Source organism: Propithecus coquereli, unplaced genomic scaffold, assembly GCF_000956105.1.
Source record: "Propithecus coquereli isolate 6110/MARCELLA unplaced genomic scaffold, Pcoq_1.0 Scaffold129, whole genome shotgun sequence".
NCBI classification, from domain to species: domain Eukaryota; kingdom Metazoa; phylum Chordata; class Mammalia; order Primates; family Indriidae; genus Propithecus; species Propithecus coquereli.
This window is the reverse complement of record NW_012137080.1, coordinates 4,342,965-4,360,481: the sequence shown is the minus strand read 5'-3', so window position 1 is coordinate 4,360,481 and position 17,517 is coordinate 4,342,965. Positions and strand designations below refer to the sequence as shown.

Sequence of the window (17,517 nt, the reverse complement as noted above, 5' to 3'; positions counted from 1 at the left end):
TTTATCAAAAGGCAAAAAAAAAACCCAGACATGGAAAGACTTCCACAATTCACTGTTCTATGAACAGTTTACCAAATTGTATGTGTAGCATGATCTCATTTTAACTTTATAAAAATCTTATCTGTGTGTTCAGATATGCATAGAAATAGTCTTGCAAGAGAAGACACCAAAAGTAATAGCAGTTATCTCTGAGATGTAGAATTATGGAAGTCTTTATTTTCTACTTTGTATTCTTTTATATTTTCTAAATTTTTTTGCAGTGAGCATGTACTGCTTTATTAGAATAACTGTAAACCCAGTCTTAAAAAAAAATTTGTCCCTTCTTTTAAGTTATTATACTCCTGATCCTGCTGGCACAGTAGCTATTGCCCTATTGCCAGCTAGCAGAAGAGATGACCAAACAGTATGTCCCCACCACCCCTGTCCCAGCAGTGTCATACTTACAGCCAATCATCATGATGGCCACCGCAAAGATCTTCTCGATGTCTGTGGATGGGGCAATATTCCCAAAGCCCACACTGGTGAGGCTGGTCATGGTGAAATACAACGAGGAGATGTAGACAGAATTCTTGCTGGGACCACCTTCCCACTTCCCTGAGCCAGACCCATTAAACTGGTAAGGGGTGCCAACGTCCATCGCCAGCTGGTAGAGCCAGCTGTTGTTGCGGATCGTCTTAGTGTCCTCGTCGAAGATCTCATAGTCCCCGATGCTGTACCAGATGCAGGCCATCCAGTGTGCGGCCAGCCCAAACACACAGACCAGCAGGACCAGCACAGCAGCTCCGTATTCAATGTAGTGGTCCAGCTTTCGGGCCACTCGCCCAAGACGGAGCAACCGGACAACTTTCAGAGAACTGAACAAGCTGCTGATACCCTATGAGAAGAGGAACATGGCGTCAAAGAACCAAAAGAACCAAAGATATTACTCCCCGCCCTCCTCCCCACTTGGACCATTACTTAAAGCGTAGTGTGTTTCTATGAGATGCAATATTATACAATTCTTAAAAAAATAAAATTAGAATTTTATTCCAAGATACATGGAATAGAGATTTCTACTACCTTTTTCCTACTTCCATTGAAAAGCGAATAAACAAGCAAACAAAACAAATATAATTAGAATTATATTTTGCATAAGTAAACAACTATATGAGCACCTTTCCATATCATAACATACTTTAAAACAACTTTTAAGAGTTGCATATTTCATATTGCATAATATTGCATAACATTTTATTATAGTTATATTGTACATAAGTATGCAAATATATATGTGTTGGAAAATGGTTAGGAAACACACCAAAACATTCATAGTGGTTATTGCTGCATTATCAAGTTATGGAATTACAGGAAAATTTTTATGATATTTGTATGGATTTTTATATACTTATATATTTACTTCATTTCTATAATTATGATTGTTACTTTTATAATTTAAAAAAGATATAGAAAAACAAATAGCTAAAAATGAATTAAAGAAATAGCTGAGAAGAACAAAGAAATAAGATTCTATTTTCTGAGGAAAGTTATAAATTCTTGAAAGGCTACATCACTTCTGTCAGGCCAGGGATCATACAATCAGACACCATCTATTAATACTTAGCACGATCAATCAAGGAACCTGAGAGCTAAAAAGAAGCTTCTGATTTCATCTGGTCAAAGCTCTACCCTTCTGGCTGGTGTCCACTGATCCCGCCTGGCCAGGCCTATTCTCCAAATGGTCGTTCTGTAGGGAATAGCATCATGGTGTAAAAAGAACACCAGAGTAGAAATATGGAAAATGCAGTCTGAGACCCATACTAATCACTAACTTGCTGCAAATTTGGATAATTCAGTTACCTCTGGATTCCCTTCTCTAGAAAACAAGAGAATTGGATTGAAGACGTCTAAATTTTCTCCACATGCTAACATGCTCTTATCGGCAAAGAGAACTAAAACATATCAGAGAAGTCATACTGTTTAAACCCCAAAAACTCCTATTCTAAGATGATTGCAAGATTATATGCAAGGGAAATTGCCATTAGATTTTTACTACTTCCATTAAAAAGCAAATAAAGAGGAAACAAAACAGAGACATTTCTTTGAATCAAGACATTGTCCTCCCTTATACAGCAAAAATCCAAGGAAGGAAGATGTGTCCTTCATCAAGCAGATTGAATGATTTTTCACTATCTAAACACTAGACAGTTTCTAAGTCACTGCTATTCTCTCTTGTCCACTGTCCTCTTAATGACAACAACCCAAGGGTCAAGTTATGTCACAGACAGAATAAAAATGTATAAATGCTTTCTGATAAGCCTATATCAGAGATCCACCAAGACTGTTTCCTCTTCTTCGATATGCAGCTAAACTATATTTTCCCATCTCCTTCCATATGGGTGGGTCCCTGGGTCTAGTTTTCACCAGTGCAATGTGAGGTGAAATGTGTGTCACTTCCAGGCCAATGCAGTTAAAAATAAGTATCCTTTCTCTACATGCTTTTTCCTCCCCTGGAATGCCTTTCAGATGAGGCTGGTTAGATCTTGAGGCCATGTATTGAAGATGGTGGACCTACCTCATGAAAGGAGCCTGGGTCCCTGAAGGACTCCATGGAACACCCCTTACCCCCGATCAACTTGAATTGTATTGTGACATAAATGAGAAAGAAACCTCTGAAATAAGCCACTGAAACTGTGAGGGATATTCATCACAGTAGGTAGCATTAGCCTACCCTGAAAAACACAGAGCCCTTCTGAATACATAAACTGTACGTGGCATAGCCTTGGCAATACAGACTAGAAATCAGGTTGTCACACAAATTATTTTGATGAGGTGAGAGTGGGAGAGATGAGAGATTTATGGCCCTTTAAAAAACAACAGTTTCATAGCCATAAAACTTACAACATAAATAATCACTCCTTGTCCAACATGTACAAGCAAATGGCTGGATGCAAGAATAATAAAGGATGTTTCTAGACCAAGTGACTATATCCCCCAGGGTCAGTCTCATCCAAACTGTTAACTTTGACAAAGTTTACTGTTGGTATATCCAATATTCCTCCCCTGGGTCTCCTTTTCCCTCTCTGTGCTTTTCCCAAAAACCTACTATGCAGAAAGGGCTGAGAAAATCCTCATATTAAGGGACAAAAAGCTAATGAGAGTAAATGGATATCCTCTCTCCACAGGGCACTTACATTCTAGCAGAGGAGAAAACCTTGGGAAAACAACTTCCAATAGTGGAATTAAAAGCACCTACAGCCTGCATGAAGGAGATATTTTAGGAGGCAAAGGAGCCTTTTTGATGACTCAGAAATCACACATCATGTAAACAGCCACCTACTCTCCACCTCCTCCTAAGGAGGTCCCTGAAATCATCTTTCAAAGCCGTTCTACTCTGAAGCAGAACTTATTGCCTTGGGCAAAAGTGCCTTGTCATAGCATTCACCTAGTCCTTTGCATCCACTGAAGTACAGAGAAAAAAATTCAGCTAGTCTAACTCCTCTGAGTTTAGCAATATCTATTAGAGCTCCCTTACAGAATGGTCATCCGGCCTACCCTTGACTGTTCCCCTTGACCACTCCTACACGCTACCTCTGAAGATCCCATTCTGCGGCAGTCATTCATGGAAAGAAACAATGGGGATCCCATCACCTTTCCTATCTCCTTCTCGCTTCATCTCTCCTCCCTTCTCCATCCCTTCCCAGTGGCCACCACAACATGTGCAATCACTACCCAAAGGCCATGCAATCCTCTAGCCATACAGTCTACATGTCTCACACACCCCACATAGTAGGTGCACAATTATAGCACTGTGCCTACTCGGACTGGTCCCTCAATCAAGAATGCCCAGCATTTCTGTTTCTGTGTACTAGTCATTCTTCAGGCTTGTCAGCACCTACACCCTGAAGCCTTTCATGACTGCCCTGTAGTCACAACCAGTCACTGACTCCTTCATGTGTATATAGTATTCTGTACCCATTACCACTTGAACACATTGCCTTGCATTGGTTTCCTCTATCTATTTCCCCAACTGTACCAGCAACTATATCTTCCTGAAGGCAGAAGCCATTTGTTATCCATTTTAGAAGCCCCATGTATTGGGTTGAATAGGGTACCCCCCCAAAATTCCATGTCCTTCTCCAAACCTCAGAATGTGAGCTCATTTGGAAATAGGGTCATTGCAAGTATAGTAGTACTGGAGTAGGGGGGACCTTTAATCCATTATGACTGATGTCCTTATAAGAAGAGAAGAGACAGGCATGGAGCGAGAATATTGTGTAACAGATGCAGATACAGAGATTACAGTGATGCATTTTCAAGACAAGGAATGGCAAGGATTGCCAGCACCACAAAGGGCTAAGAGAAAGGCGTGCAATACATTCTCTCCATGGCCTGCCAATACCTTGAATTTAGATTTCTAGCCTCTAGAACTGTGGGAAAATAAATTTCTGCTGTATTAATCCAGTTTGTAGTAGCATGTTACAGCAGCCCTGGGAAACTGATACCCCCACGCGAGGTCTAGAGCACAGTGCCCTTTCAGAAAGGGTCTTGAACATGTTCTAAACTAAATTGAAGAGTCTGACTTATTAGAGAAATCTTCCTCATTTTAAGGAAGTTCTGGAACAATATAAAACAAGCATTTCTTCATTGTGTTATCTATGTTTATAATGATACTCTATTACATAGTTGTGTAAGTTATCTTTTATTACATTAACAGCTGGAATTCTGTTTAAAAATATTTTGAGCTATTAATTTGAAAGTTTCTTTTCTGACTTGCCTAAAGTTCAGTAGAATGAGATAAATAAAACAGAATACTCCAAACATTAAAAAAAAAAAGTATAGTACACTAAAAACTTAACAGCACCATATGGTAGAGAATCACATTTCCCCCAGAGACTTTTTGCATCAGAAAACTACATCACCCCTAAACTGCCAGAGCTGCCACAAACTGTGCATGCCCACCAGGAACCAAGTGGAGCTACTTCACCTGGCATGCACCATCACAGGTCTTGAGAATCAGCCTGCCAGGCAGCCCCTACCCCAGCAACGCTGTGCCACTGCCTCCACTACCAACTGCAATCTAGGCCACTGAGGCACTCATTGTCAGATGCTGCTGACAATGATTACAGCCAAAAAATCACTGGGAGACTACACTACTGCACCCACCCAGAATGAAAGCCAAAGTGCCTTACCCATTTGACACTATAGAACACACCTGCAGAAAAGAGTCCTTCCCTATGAAAGCCACTCCATAAAATTGGAAGAGGTGACAGTTCCACCAAATGTGCAGGTAGGTATCAATGTAGCAACACATGAAACATGAAAAGCAAGGCAACATGACACCTCCAAAGAGACACAATAACTCTCCAGTAACAGACTCCCAGAAAAGGAAATTTATGAAATGACTAAAAAGGAATTCAAAATAATGAACTTAAAGAAACAAAGGAAAAAAAAGACATTCTACAATAAAAACATCTGCATTCAAATGTTTATAGCAGCACAATTCACAATTGCAAGGATGTGGAGGCAACCCAAGTGCCCATCAATACATGAGTGGATTAATAAAATGTGGTATATGTATACCACGGAATACCACTCAACTACAGAAAACAATGGTGATCTAGCACCTCTTATATTATCCTGGATAGAGATTGAGCCCATCTTTTGAAGTGAGGTATCACAAAGAGAGAAAAACACGCACCACATGTACTCGCCATCAAACTGGTACTAACTAACCAACACTAAGGTATTCACGTGGTAGTAATACTCACTGGGTGCCGGTCAGGGGTAGGTGGGGGGGCGGTAAACCCATAACTAATGGAAGTGGAATGAACTGTATGGGGGAGGGACAGGCTTGCAGCCCTGGCTTGGGCGGTGCAAATGCATTACACATAACCAAAATGTTTGTATCCCCATACTATCCTGAATAAATTAAAAAAAAGATTAAAAAAAAGAAACTCAGTGAGATACAAGAAAATGCAGACAAACAATTCAACAAATACCAGAAAAGCAATCCACGATCTGAATGAGAAATTCAACAATGATAAAAAAGAACTAAACAGAAATCTTGAAGCTGAAGAATTCAATGAATAAAATTGAAAATATAATCGAGAATGTCAACAGACTAATGAGAAGAAAGAATTTCAGAACTTGAAGAAAGGTCATTTGAAATAACCCAGTAAAACAAAAGAAAAACAAAAAAGAATAAAAATAATACTAAACAAAGCCTACAGGACAGAAACTTTTCAAAAGAAGATAGACTAATGGCCAAGAAACATATGAAAAAATGCTCAACATCTCTAATCATCATGGAAATGCAAATCAAAACCACAATGAGACATCACTTATCTCCAGTGAGAATGGCCCTTATCAAAAGGTCCCAAAACAATAAATGCTGGAGTGGATGCAGAAAGATAGGAACACTCCTACACTGCTGGTGGGAATGCAAACTATTACAACCTCTGTGGAAAGTAATATGGAGATACCTTCAAGAGCTATAAGTAGAACTACCATTTGATCCAGCATTCCCATTACTGGGCATCTACCCAAAGGAACAAAAGACATTCTATAAAAAAGACATCTGGGCTGGGTGCGGTGGCTCATGCCTATAATCCTAGCACTCTGGGAGGCCGAGGCAGGAGGATTGCTTGAGTTCAGGAGTTCGAGACCAGCCTGAGCAAGAGCAAGACCCCATCTCTACTATAAATAGAAAGAAATTAGCCAAACAACTGAAAATAGAAAAAATTAGCCAGGCACAGTGGCACATGTCTGCAGTCCCAGCTACTCAGGAGGCTGAGGCAGGAGGATTGCTTGAGCTCAGGAGTTTGAGGTTGCTGTGAGCTAGGCTGACGCCATGGCACTCTAGCCAGGGCAACGGAGTGAGACTTGTCTCAAAAAAAAAAAAAAGACATCTGCACTAGAATATTTAGAGCAGCATAATTCACAATTGCAAAGATGTGGAAACAACACAAGTGTCCATCAATACATAAGTGGGGATTAAGAAAATGTGGTAAAGGTATACCGTGGAGTTCTACTCAGCCGCTAAAAACAATGGTGATCTCTAGAAGTATACATTAAATACTAGAAATATCAATTATCCCCAGGAAGGGAGACTTTTTACTGTATATGCTCTTTTACACATTGTACCACGTGAATTTATTGTTTATTCAATTTTCTTAAAAAATTCAGTTATAAAATTAAAGCTTAAAAATATAACACAACCCTACTTAGAACCACTAGGCAACATCTCCTACTCTCTTCTGAGTAAAATTACTTTAGTTTAGCAAACAGGCCCTTTGTAATTTGGCCCTGGGCAGCCCCATCTCTCACCACTTCCCTCCCAGGCCTCCTCTGCTTAAGTCATACCAGGTTATTTGTGGTTCTATTACTATACCGTGTCCTCATCCTTCACTCATGCCATTCCTTCTATCTCAAATACTGTCCCCCTGGTTGTCTGTCTGGAAAATGCATCCTCAAAGACAAATTTTCAATACCCCAGTAGTAAGACCAGTCACAACATCTTGATTACTAAAAACTATCACTGTATAAAGTATGGAAGTAGTTTACCTTTTAAAATAAATATTAGAGGGATTTGACCTTATCCCAAAAATAATATCACTCTCACTTGAATTCTAATTTTGCTCTCTTGACCTATACAGAAAGGAGTATAGCTACGGTAGCATCTTAGAAACTGTCAATCAGATACCAAACACAGGAATATAACCCTCCACATATGTCTTAATGAAAGAAACCTTGAGAGCTGCTGGCCTAAGACTCAACAGAAACAGTCACCTTGCTGTGAACACGCCCCTGATATACGTAGGCAGAGCTCGACATGTCCTCCCCTCTAGACTCCCATGAAGGGTCTTTCATTCATTCTTTCAACAAATTCTTCTTCGGCACCAACCATGAGGCACACGTCGTTTCAAGCACCAATAATAGATCAGTGACAAACTATACCAAAATACTTGCCCTTCTAGGACTTTCATTTGATTGGGGGGAGAAAGACAATAAACAGAATAAATACGTAAATGCAGTTTTATATGATGATAAGATGAAAAATTAGGCAGAAAATGAAAATAAGGGGTACCAGGAAGAAGGGGGATGGTGCTATATGGGGTTGTGAAGGAAAATGTCACTGAGATATCGGCATTTAAGAAAAAATGGAGATAACCGTGCAAGCCACGTGAGTATTCGAGGGACGCATGTTTCAACAGAAGGATCAGCAAGTGCAAAATACCCTGAGGCAGGAATAGCATTTGTCACGCTTTATATTGGGCTGCCAGGCCCTTGAGGTCAGGAAGCGCACCTCTAATGAGAGTAATGATTAACATTTCCTGACTGCTTCCTAAGTGCCAGGCAACAGTCAGCATTTTACATGCATTATCTCACTCCTCATAAGGTTAAGTATATGATATACCCAACTTACAGTTGAAGACACTGATACACAGTATTATTTTTAATTCACTGCTGATTTTATTCCAACTAAATAAAGGAGCACACAAGTCATCTGGGCAATACAGTTAACTCAAGGGGCAAAAGTCAAGAAACAGCATCCTCCATCGCTACACATGGCTGTCTTCACATCTCCTCTCAGAAAATGTGGGTTAACAAATCCCAGGCAAAGAAACATGGGAAAAGAGAAAAGGGGGAAGTGAAATTTATCTCGTGTGCCAGGGAAGGTGGTCTCTCCGTCTTCCTTTCTGTCAACTGCTCCACCAGTATGGTTCATCCCGGATGATTTTAATATCATGACCATCTTCCCGGATTTTCATGCACAGAATATACTCATTGGGATAAGTGGACATGTCGCTGCCACACACAGGGTTAAAGTCCCTGGGACATCCTGGTAATTTCTACTGAGCACAGTTTGGTGTTCTGTATCGTGAATGCTGACCAAATTCAGAGTCCGAAGAGACTGCAAATACCTTGGCCAGGAGCAATAGCATCACCCGTTGTGCCACGAGTGCCATCCTTGTTGCAGCCAGCCATGGGGACACAGAGTATCCTGTGCCAGCATGACGAACAAGGGGCGCTCCGGGCCAGGCTGGGGTGTGGAGGAGCAACTTGTGACAGGGTGGGGTCGGAGTGGAGTGGGGGAGGGGCGGTGGAGGGAGAGCAGGAAGGGTCAGGGGGAAGAACCAGGAAAGGGAAGGAGACAGGTGGGAGAAGGAGGGGAGGGGGAAGGGCGCCATGGGAAGGAAGCAGGAAGGGGAGGCAGAGGAGGGTGGGTAGTTGCTACCCCACTGGATAACAGCATTATTTGTATTATTTGTCCAGTCTGGCACAGGTAAAAAGTGGCAGAGCTAGACTTTCAACCCAGATCAACTGACTTCCAAGAGTATGTTCTCAACCCTTTGCCCTAGAGACAGCACCAGTCCTTCCCATCTTTCAAGTTCCAGCTCCTTGCAGATGCTCAATCAACGTTTGTTGACTGGAAACCTAAACTGTGAATTGCAAGGAGAAGCTGTGACGGTAGTATATCAAGTGGTCTGTTACAAGGATTTACTACTTTATTAACAGAGCTCGGCTTGTTTGTTGTCTTTACAACAGAGATGACGTTAAGAGTAAGTGTTCCGTGATGATCCCACCACTCTGAGAATGGCAAAGCCATTTCAACTGCATAATGGAATAAATTGGCTTACTAGATTTTATTGGAAGTTACTCACTGAAGCTTAAAGATAATTTGCTTCCCATCCATTGCTTCAACATTTTACTTTAGGCTTGTTTAATTCAATTCGGCAATCATTTCCTGAAAACTAAGGACAGGAAGACACAGGCAAGAGCTACCAGTGATACAAAAACAAAGAAGATGCAACTCCCTGTCCTCGCATTGCCTACAAGTAGCACGGAGGAAACACAGCCTGCAAACTGCAATGGAGTGGCAAACCCAAGTTAGCTGCCACTGTAAGGACTGAAGCAGCACGAGTCCTGTGGCTGTGCACAGAGAGAACTTTCTTCTAGTTCATTTAACAGGTCTGTTGGCCACATTCAGGGGAAGGATGTGGTTACTGAGTGTAAGAGGAGCTTTTAACCAAAAATGCGATAGCTTGCGAACTTCCATTTGTTTAATCCAATAATGCGTCCAGAAGACACATCTGCAATCTCCACAGAAAACAATCATTGAAGGAAGTTTAGAAATATTGTTTAAAATCATCCACTTCCTTTTTGTTTACAATTCAAACCATGAAATAAACTGTGTATTCAGTTGTGATATTATACATCAGGCTCTTTTTCCTCTTAGAGGCCTTGAAAATTGAAATCTTTATCATTGGCCAAATAAAAGCTGACGGATACAGAATAGAGAATCTGGTTTTATCAAGGCATCTCTCCATCTTCTCAGAATACTAATCTCAGGTTTTCTTCTTCCGAGAAGTGAAATGAATTTCAATAGCTTAGAATGTAATTTCTCTTATTCTGAAAGAAGCAATAAAATCCTGTTGTGTCCTACAGCTCTGACATTGATGCTGAATTAGCCATGTCCTTAATTTGCTTTAGGCTAATTTCATTTAAATTCTCAGAGGTGACAACATGTCAGGGTCTGGCGGGGGTGAAAACCTCAATGACTTTCATAAGGGTTGTGTCTATAGGCATTTTCGACGCCGGGCCTGAGTACTGGTCCACTTACCACTTCCCTGGCCAGAGCTCTTGCACAGAACAGCACTGGCATTAGGGAAGCATCATCTTGCCTAGCAAGATTCAAGGAAGCAAGGAAGCTTGGGCCTCCTGACCACATGTGCTGACACTATCTATTTAATGCAGAGGAGAGGCACAAATAATTCCCTGTGCAATCTAATTTGGCCTTAAAAGAGCACACACTCCGTCCCCAAGCATAATCCACTTCAGTTTCATCCTTACCCAAGACCAAGATTCAAGTAAGAAGGTGGAAGCCACTCAAATGTGTAGCCTCCTGACAAGTTCCAGGAATTTGTGGTATGGCCTTAGGCCTCCACTGGGGACAGCAGGGAGGCTCAAGAAGCTGGTTTAGATGTGCAAAATGTTCCCCGGAATTTGGGGAGCCTGGTATGGTGAAGTGCAGGTGAGCAGCCCAAACACCTGGGGTGTAGCTGTGAGAACTGGGAAGGGTGCTAAGCATTCCCCATGTTCAGGGACTAGCTTGCCTGTGTTGGGCAAACCAAAGCCCTGGGGTTGGGTGGGGGCAGAGCACCCTTAGGCAAAGAGCTTGGCAAGCCACTGGGCCCACTCCTGAGGGACCACAGGGAAACCAAAGCAGGTTCCCACGGAGGATGTCATGAGGGTGAACTTGACCCCATGACACTTCTGAAAGGCACAGGGAGAAACAGAAGATTCTCGGGAAGACAGCATGATCCTAATTCAGGGATTTCTAGGTTTAAGGTAATAAGGGCTCCCTTCCAGCTGGAAGGAGGATCAGTATTTTACCTTTGACATTGCTCATGGTTTGTCCAGCTTCACAAACAGATTGAAAGCTCTTGAGGGCCATTCCTCCTTGCAGCTCAACAGAGAATGGTATGAGACGACTAAGGACTCTAGACTCTTTCATTCTGTGAAGCAACTGACACACACAGAGCTCCACTCTGCTGTCATCAGGCCCTCTGTGGATAAATCTCTGTAGGAATGAATGTTCTAAAGAAAATTATGGCTCCTTTAAGAGGCTTCCAGTAAATATATAGTTCCAAAGTTTCTGGAAGCAGGCAGAAGGAAGGACAGTCATCATTCTGTGTGGATTAAAATAATCAATAACTACAACTTTGGGGAATAAGAGAAGCCACAGAAAAAAGAAATTGAATTCTTGTAAGGAAAAAAAGGCCACCATGAGCAGTCTCATGCACGTACCATATCACATGTGGGATTCGATCTAAACGCAGGGCACAAACTTGGGCCTGGTCCTGCCTTGGGCTTGCTCTTACTAGCTCTGTGACCACAATAGGTTACCCAACCTCTCAGAGCTTCATTTCTTCACCTGCAAAGTGGGAAAAATGCATGTGTACCGTGCTGATGCTCACAAAAGTCTTAGTTGTTGGTACAGGAGGATGGCCACCTTGCTGTCTTCCAGCTACAAAGATCAAGCCAAAAAAGAAAAGAAGAGAAAGGATCTAAATTATCAGAAAGAAGTCACCTCTAGAGGGTTAATAAAGAGGGAAAATAATACCCTGTCTCTGAAAAGTTGCAAACAAGCAATCTTGCATATTCAACAGAAACAGCTGGGTAAGCTGAAGGAAAGTGGGCGGGGATCCGGGACTTGTGATCTGGACACATAGACCCCCATGGGGCTACGTAAAAGTCAGTTTCACCTAATAAGCATGTGAAAAAAACAAGGATATCTGAAATAATGAAAACTTACAGAATATAATTTATATATTATAAATTATGTGCCCTGCATTTGTATTTCTAAACTTGCTTGAAAAGATCTAGCACTGCTTTGACTATATTGATCAGAAATTACTAAAATAACAAACATGCTACTTACAAGTTTATTTTAGTAGAAAAGTCATGTATAGACCCCAACCTGTCAACCCAATCCTGCTAAGTAATGGCAAATAACAATAATTTATTAAGCACTTGTGAGATTCCAATCAGTCCTCTTAGTCTTACAGGCATTAACTCACTTAATTCTCGTAATTGTCATATAGGACAAATACTATAATTCTCCCCATTTTATATTAATGTATAGATTTTTTATGAATTAACTGTTGGACGAGCAGCCATGAAAGATGAGTTCTGTGTTGATTACAATTAGACTTTAAAAAACAAGCAATGAAATCAGTCTCCAAGGCTGTTCCAAAAACACAAGCCAAATCAGCCTATTTTCTCCCGTTCACTCAGAAAATCCTCTCCCCAAATCAGCCTGACTATAGTAGTAGAGAATTGAGGAGTCCCACCTTCTTTTTTTTTTTTTTTTTTTTGAGACAGAGTCTCACTCTGTTGCCCAGGCTAGAGTGCCATGGCTTCGGCCTAGCTCACAGCAACCTCAAACTCCTGGGCTCAAGCGATCCTACAGTCTCGGCCTCCCGAGTAACTGGGACTACAGGCATGCGCCACCATGCCCGGCTAATTTTTTCTATACATATATTTTTTTAGTTGTCCAGATAATTTCTTTTCTATTTTTAGTAGAGACAGGGTCTCACTCTTGCTCAGGCTGGTCTCGAACTCCTGATCTTGAGCGATCCACCCTCCTCAGCCTCCCATAGTGCTAGGATTATAGGCGTGAGCCACTGCGCCCGGCCTCACCTTCTTTTTAAGCAGTGATCTGGCTGTGTGTATACAGCAAGCAGCAGAATGGAAAAAATAAAAAAAGACAGTGGTAGAATAAAAAGATGATGCTCCTTCCATCCCCAGAGGACAAGTGCCATGAAAAAGCTTAGATTTGGTCCCTGCTGTATTTGCACAGACTGAGGACTCCAGGCTCTTAAAAGCTGACCTACAGACAGGCAGGATGGTGTCCTGGGACTGCCTGGGGCAGTATCTCGTGTACATTCCATGGGGACTCCATAGTTAGGGGTTTCCCACACATGCCGGGCCCAGGGACAGGAAGCCGGCTTCAGTTCTTCGAGTGCTCTTTACCATCCAAATCACTTCAGCTCAGAAGTGAAACAAAGTGGGCACTAAAGAGTCCCAGGACATTCAGCCCAACCCCAGACAAGGCCACTGATGCCCAGAGAGGGAAAGAGATTAACCCCAAAGTTAGTGGCCAACTGGGGCCACTCCGTAGGTCCCCTAACTCTGACCTGAACTATTATACAAGACTACAGCAAAATAATTCATAGGGACATTTTTTTTGAAAGTTAAAATTCTACAAATGAGTGTCGGTTGGTGGCAGCAGAGGTATTATTTAGAAATACCTTTTAAAGTCATGGTACATTTATGGATAGTAATTGAAATCCCTGCCTGGTGATACTAGGACACAGTCCCGTATTTGTGCAGAGCAGATCCCTCACCGCGAAGGCCCTCCAGGCAAGCAAACAGCCACAGTTCCCCAGGCCAGAAAGCAGATGGCCAAAGGAAACTGCCAAAGGGAGGGACTGCTCAACTGCCCGGACCTAAGTGAAGGGCTGAGGACATAAGCCTCGCCTCAGGAGTTCTGGGATCACAGAACGTCAGATCAGAAGGGGACCCCAGGGGTCACTGAGCCCACACCCCTCACTTTACAGATAAGGAAACCAGAAGTACAGGGAAGGGCGACTTGTTCCAGGCACAGAACAGCAAATGACAAAGCTGAGACACAAACCCTGGTATGCTGACTCCTCATATAGTCCAAGTTACTCCATGTGGCCAGATCCAAAAGAAACCATGCTGAAGTATTTTTTTACTATGGTAAGAAATGCACGACATAAAATTTACCATTTTAACCATCTTTTTCTGTTTGTTTGTTTGTTTGAGTCAGAGTCTTGCTCTGTTGCCCTGGGTAGAGTGTCACTGCAACTTTAAACTCCTGGGCTCAAGCCATCCTCCTGCCTCAGCCTCCCAAGGAGCCTCCCACCATGCCCGGCTAATTTTTCTATTTTTAGTAGAGACAGGGTCTCGCTCTTGCTCAGGCTGGTCTCGAACTCCTGAGCTCAAATGATCCTCCTGCCTTGGCCTCCCAGAGCCTTAGGATTACAGTTGTGAGCCACCATGCTCAGGCCCATTTTAACCATCTTTAAGTGTATAGGTCAGTGGCATTAAGTACATTAACCATGTAGTACAACCATCACCACTACTCACCTCCAGAACTTTTTCATCTTTCCAAACTGAAACTCTACATCCACTGAACACTAATTCCCCATCCTCCCTTCCCCCCAGCCCCTGGTATTCTCCAATCTACTTTCTGTCTCTTATGAATTTGACTATTCTAGGAACCATATACATGTAGAGGCATATAATATTTTTCCTTTTGTAGCTGGCTTCTTTCATTTAGCACAATGCTTTTAGGGCTCATTCATTTTGTAGCATGTATCAGAATTTCACTCCTTTTTATGGATGAATAATATTCCACTCTGTGTGTAGAGACCACATTTTGTTCATCCGGTCATCGGCTGATGGACACTTGAGTTGTTTCTGCCTTTTGGCTATGGTGAATAGCGCCGTTAACAAATACTGGTGCACAAATATCTGTTTGAGTCCTCAGGAGGCAGTACTTTAAGTTTTTTAGTTTTTAACAAACACTGTGTTTACTATGTGCCAGATGCTGCCTGTTAGAAACATGATCTCATTTAATTCTCATAACTCCTGTAAGTTAGGAACTACTACGATCCCCATTTTACAAAGAATGGGGAAATTGAGGCACAGAAAGATTAAGTAAATTCCCCAAGATTACAAAGTGACTAAGTGGCAAAGTCAGATTCGCACCCAAGCCACCCAGGTCAGGGAGGCCAGAACAGGGCAGAGGAAGAAGTTATAATACATTGGACCTCCCAGGGGCTTCCTCTTAGGATGAAAGCCAGAGTCTTTAGAGTGGTCCCCAAGGCCCACATGTTCTGCAATGCTCTCTGTCCTGAGTCAGGACGTCTTCAGCCTTGTTTCCTACCACTGTCCCCTCCCTCCTCCGGTCCCCTAAGGTCACAGAGAATTCTGTTGTTCCTCAGACAGGTTGGGCACCTCCTACCTCAGGGGCTTTGCACTTGTTTTTCCTTTACCCGGAACATTTGCACCCAATATCGCTCACTCAACTCCTCAGGGTTGTTTCTCAAATGCTACCTTCTGCCCTGACACCTCATTTAAAATTGCAACCCCTCGCCCAACATACCCTACCCTGCTTCCCTGTTTCATTCTCCTCCAGAGCATCTATCACCATTCAGCATCCGAGAGGCTTGCCATTTGTTGACGCCTCGCACTAGAACGTGAACACCGTGCTGCCAGGCACTGCTGTGTCCTCAGCACCCGGAACATTGCCAGCGTGGCAGGCCCTCAACAGTAACTAGTTGGATGAATGAATACATAGCATCCACCGAGTACTTAACAGTTTACAAAGCTCTTCTATGAATATCACCCCACTTAGTCTTCATAAAATAACTGCAGTGTCTCGAGGGATCACACCACGAAGGTCAGGTTTCGTATCTCCCGTTGGTCCAGAGCATGTTCCTGGTGGCCTGAGGCATGGCTTGTACTTTCCGTGGAAACTTAGGGAGCACTGGGCCAGGAAACAACCCCAGGACACCCTGTGTCTTGGAAGCCTGCGAGTGCACATCCCAGCCCACCTTAGGGAGGCAGGACACCCTGCCCCTCCCTAGCGAAAGCCTGGAGGCCAAAACCATGTTTCTGAGCTGGAAATCCTTTCCCATGTACTCTGCAACAAACACTAGGACATTTATTTATGAGGCAGACAGTCACTGAGACACCCTTGGCTCCGGAAACTCCTGTATTACTCATCCAGCTTTAGATGCAGAAATACACTGCCTGGCCTTCTCTAGGGCATCATCATCAGCCCAAGAGACAGATCTCACAATAAACACGGGAACAACATGGCCCCAAATTTGTGTTTTATTCTCCACTTGTACTATTCTCACCCATCTGTCTAACTTCCATCTGTAAGGCCCTAGCGATCTGGCCCTTACCTGCTTCTCATGCCTTCTCTCCTCCTGGCTCCGCCTCCTCACACACCTACACTCCAGCCACATGAATGATTTGAATTCCTCAGATGTGTCATGGTCTGTCTTACCAACTGTCCTTCACGTAGGCTGGTCTCCGTGCCTGAAATGACGTCTTTTCTCACTGTCTTCCATTTCCCCTTTTCGCCCGGGCAATTCCCTACATATCTTTCATTTTAAAACTTTTTCTTGACCTCCCAGCCGGAGTGGCCCTACTGCCAAGCATTCAGTACACGTCCCTGTTGTGAACTCACTCTGTGCAATATCATGACCAACCTACTTGTCCCTCACCATCCCTTACATAACCATTAGCTTCTTGAGGGCAGAGACTCTGTTAATTTCAACACCAAAGCCCTAGAACCTGCCTGTCCCCGATCCTGGTGCTAACAGACACCCCGCAAATAATTGCTAAATGACTTTGGAAATTAGATCAACCTCTGAGGAGGCAGTTTCTGAACAAGGGTGAGACCACTTGCCCTAGAGTTATCTCCTCTACTTATAGCTCAATCCCTACCCCATTCACACCATTGAGTCTCTCTGCTGAAAATCAAACATTAAATCTAAATTCTTCCCCTTAAAATAAATAAAATAGAAATCAATCAGTCTACATATGATGTTCACTGAAATACCACTGGTAAACAGGAAGAACTGGGAATAGCATACGTATCCAAAAATAGAGGAAACATTAATTGTTAATTGGGAAAAAATTTATATAGTTTTCAGTAAAATAAAATGAATAAGGGATTTGGGGTCAGAAAACCTGGCTTTACTGGCTTGCTACCTGTTGGACTTTTAGCACATCCCTTAATCACCATGAAAGTTCCACAAAATGGGAACACTCCCTCTTATCACATGGGTTGTTGTCGTAATAAGCCAAGATAATGGATATAAAGCATTTTTTACATTGTAAAGTACTATACAAATACAAACTCATTGAAATTAAAATTATGATGACTATTATAGAAAAATGTTCATGATACAGTGAGAAAAGCTGTAT

General features: G+C 42.5%; 1 protein-coding gene across 2 annotated transcripts in view; it reads right to left on the bottom strand.

Annotated features, from left to right (window-relative positions):
• Positions 1 to 17,517, bottom strand: part of KCNH1 (potassium channel, voltage gated eag related subfamily H, member 1) — a 379,133-nt gene that overhangs the window by 216,545 nt on the left and 145,071 nt on the right. For both annotated transcript variants that reach the window (XM_012638358.1, XM_012638357.1), the window contains exon 7: positions 445 to 874. In XM_012638358.1, the coding sequence (XP_012493812.1) occupies positions 445 to 874 (430 nt within the window). The remainder of the gene's footprint in view (positions 1 to 444; positions 875 to 17,517) is intronic.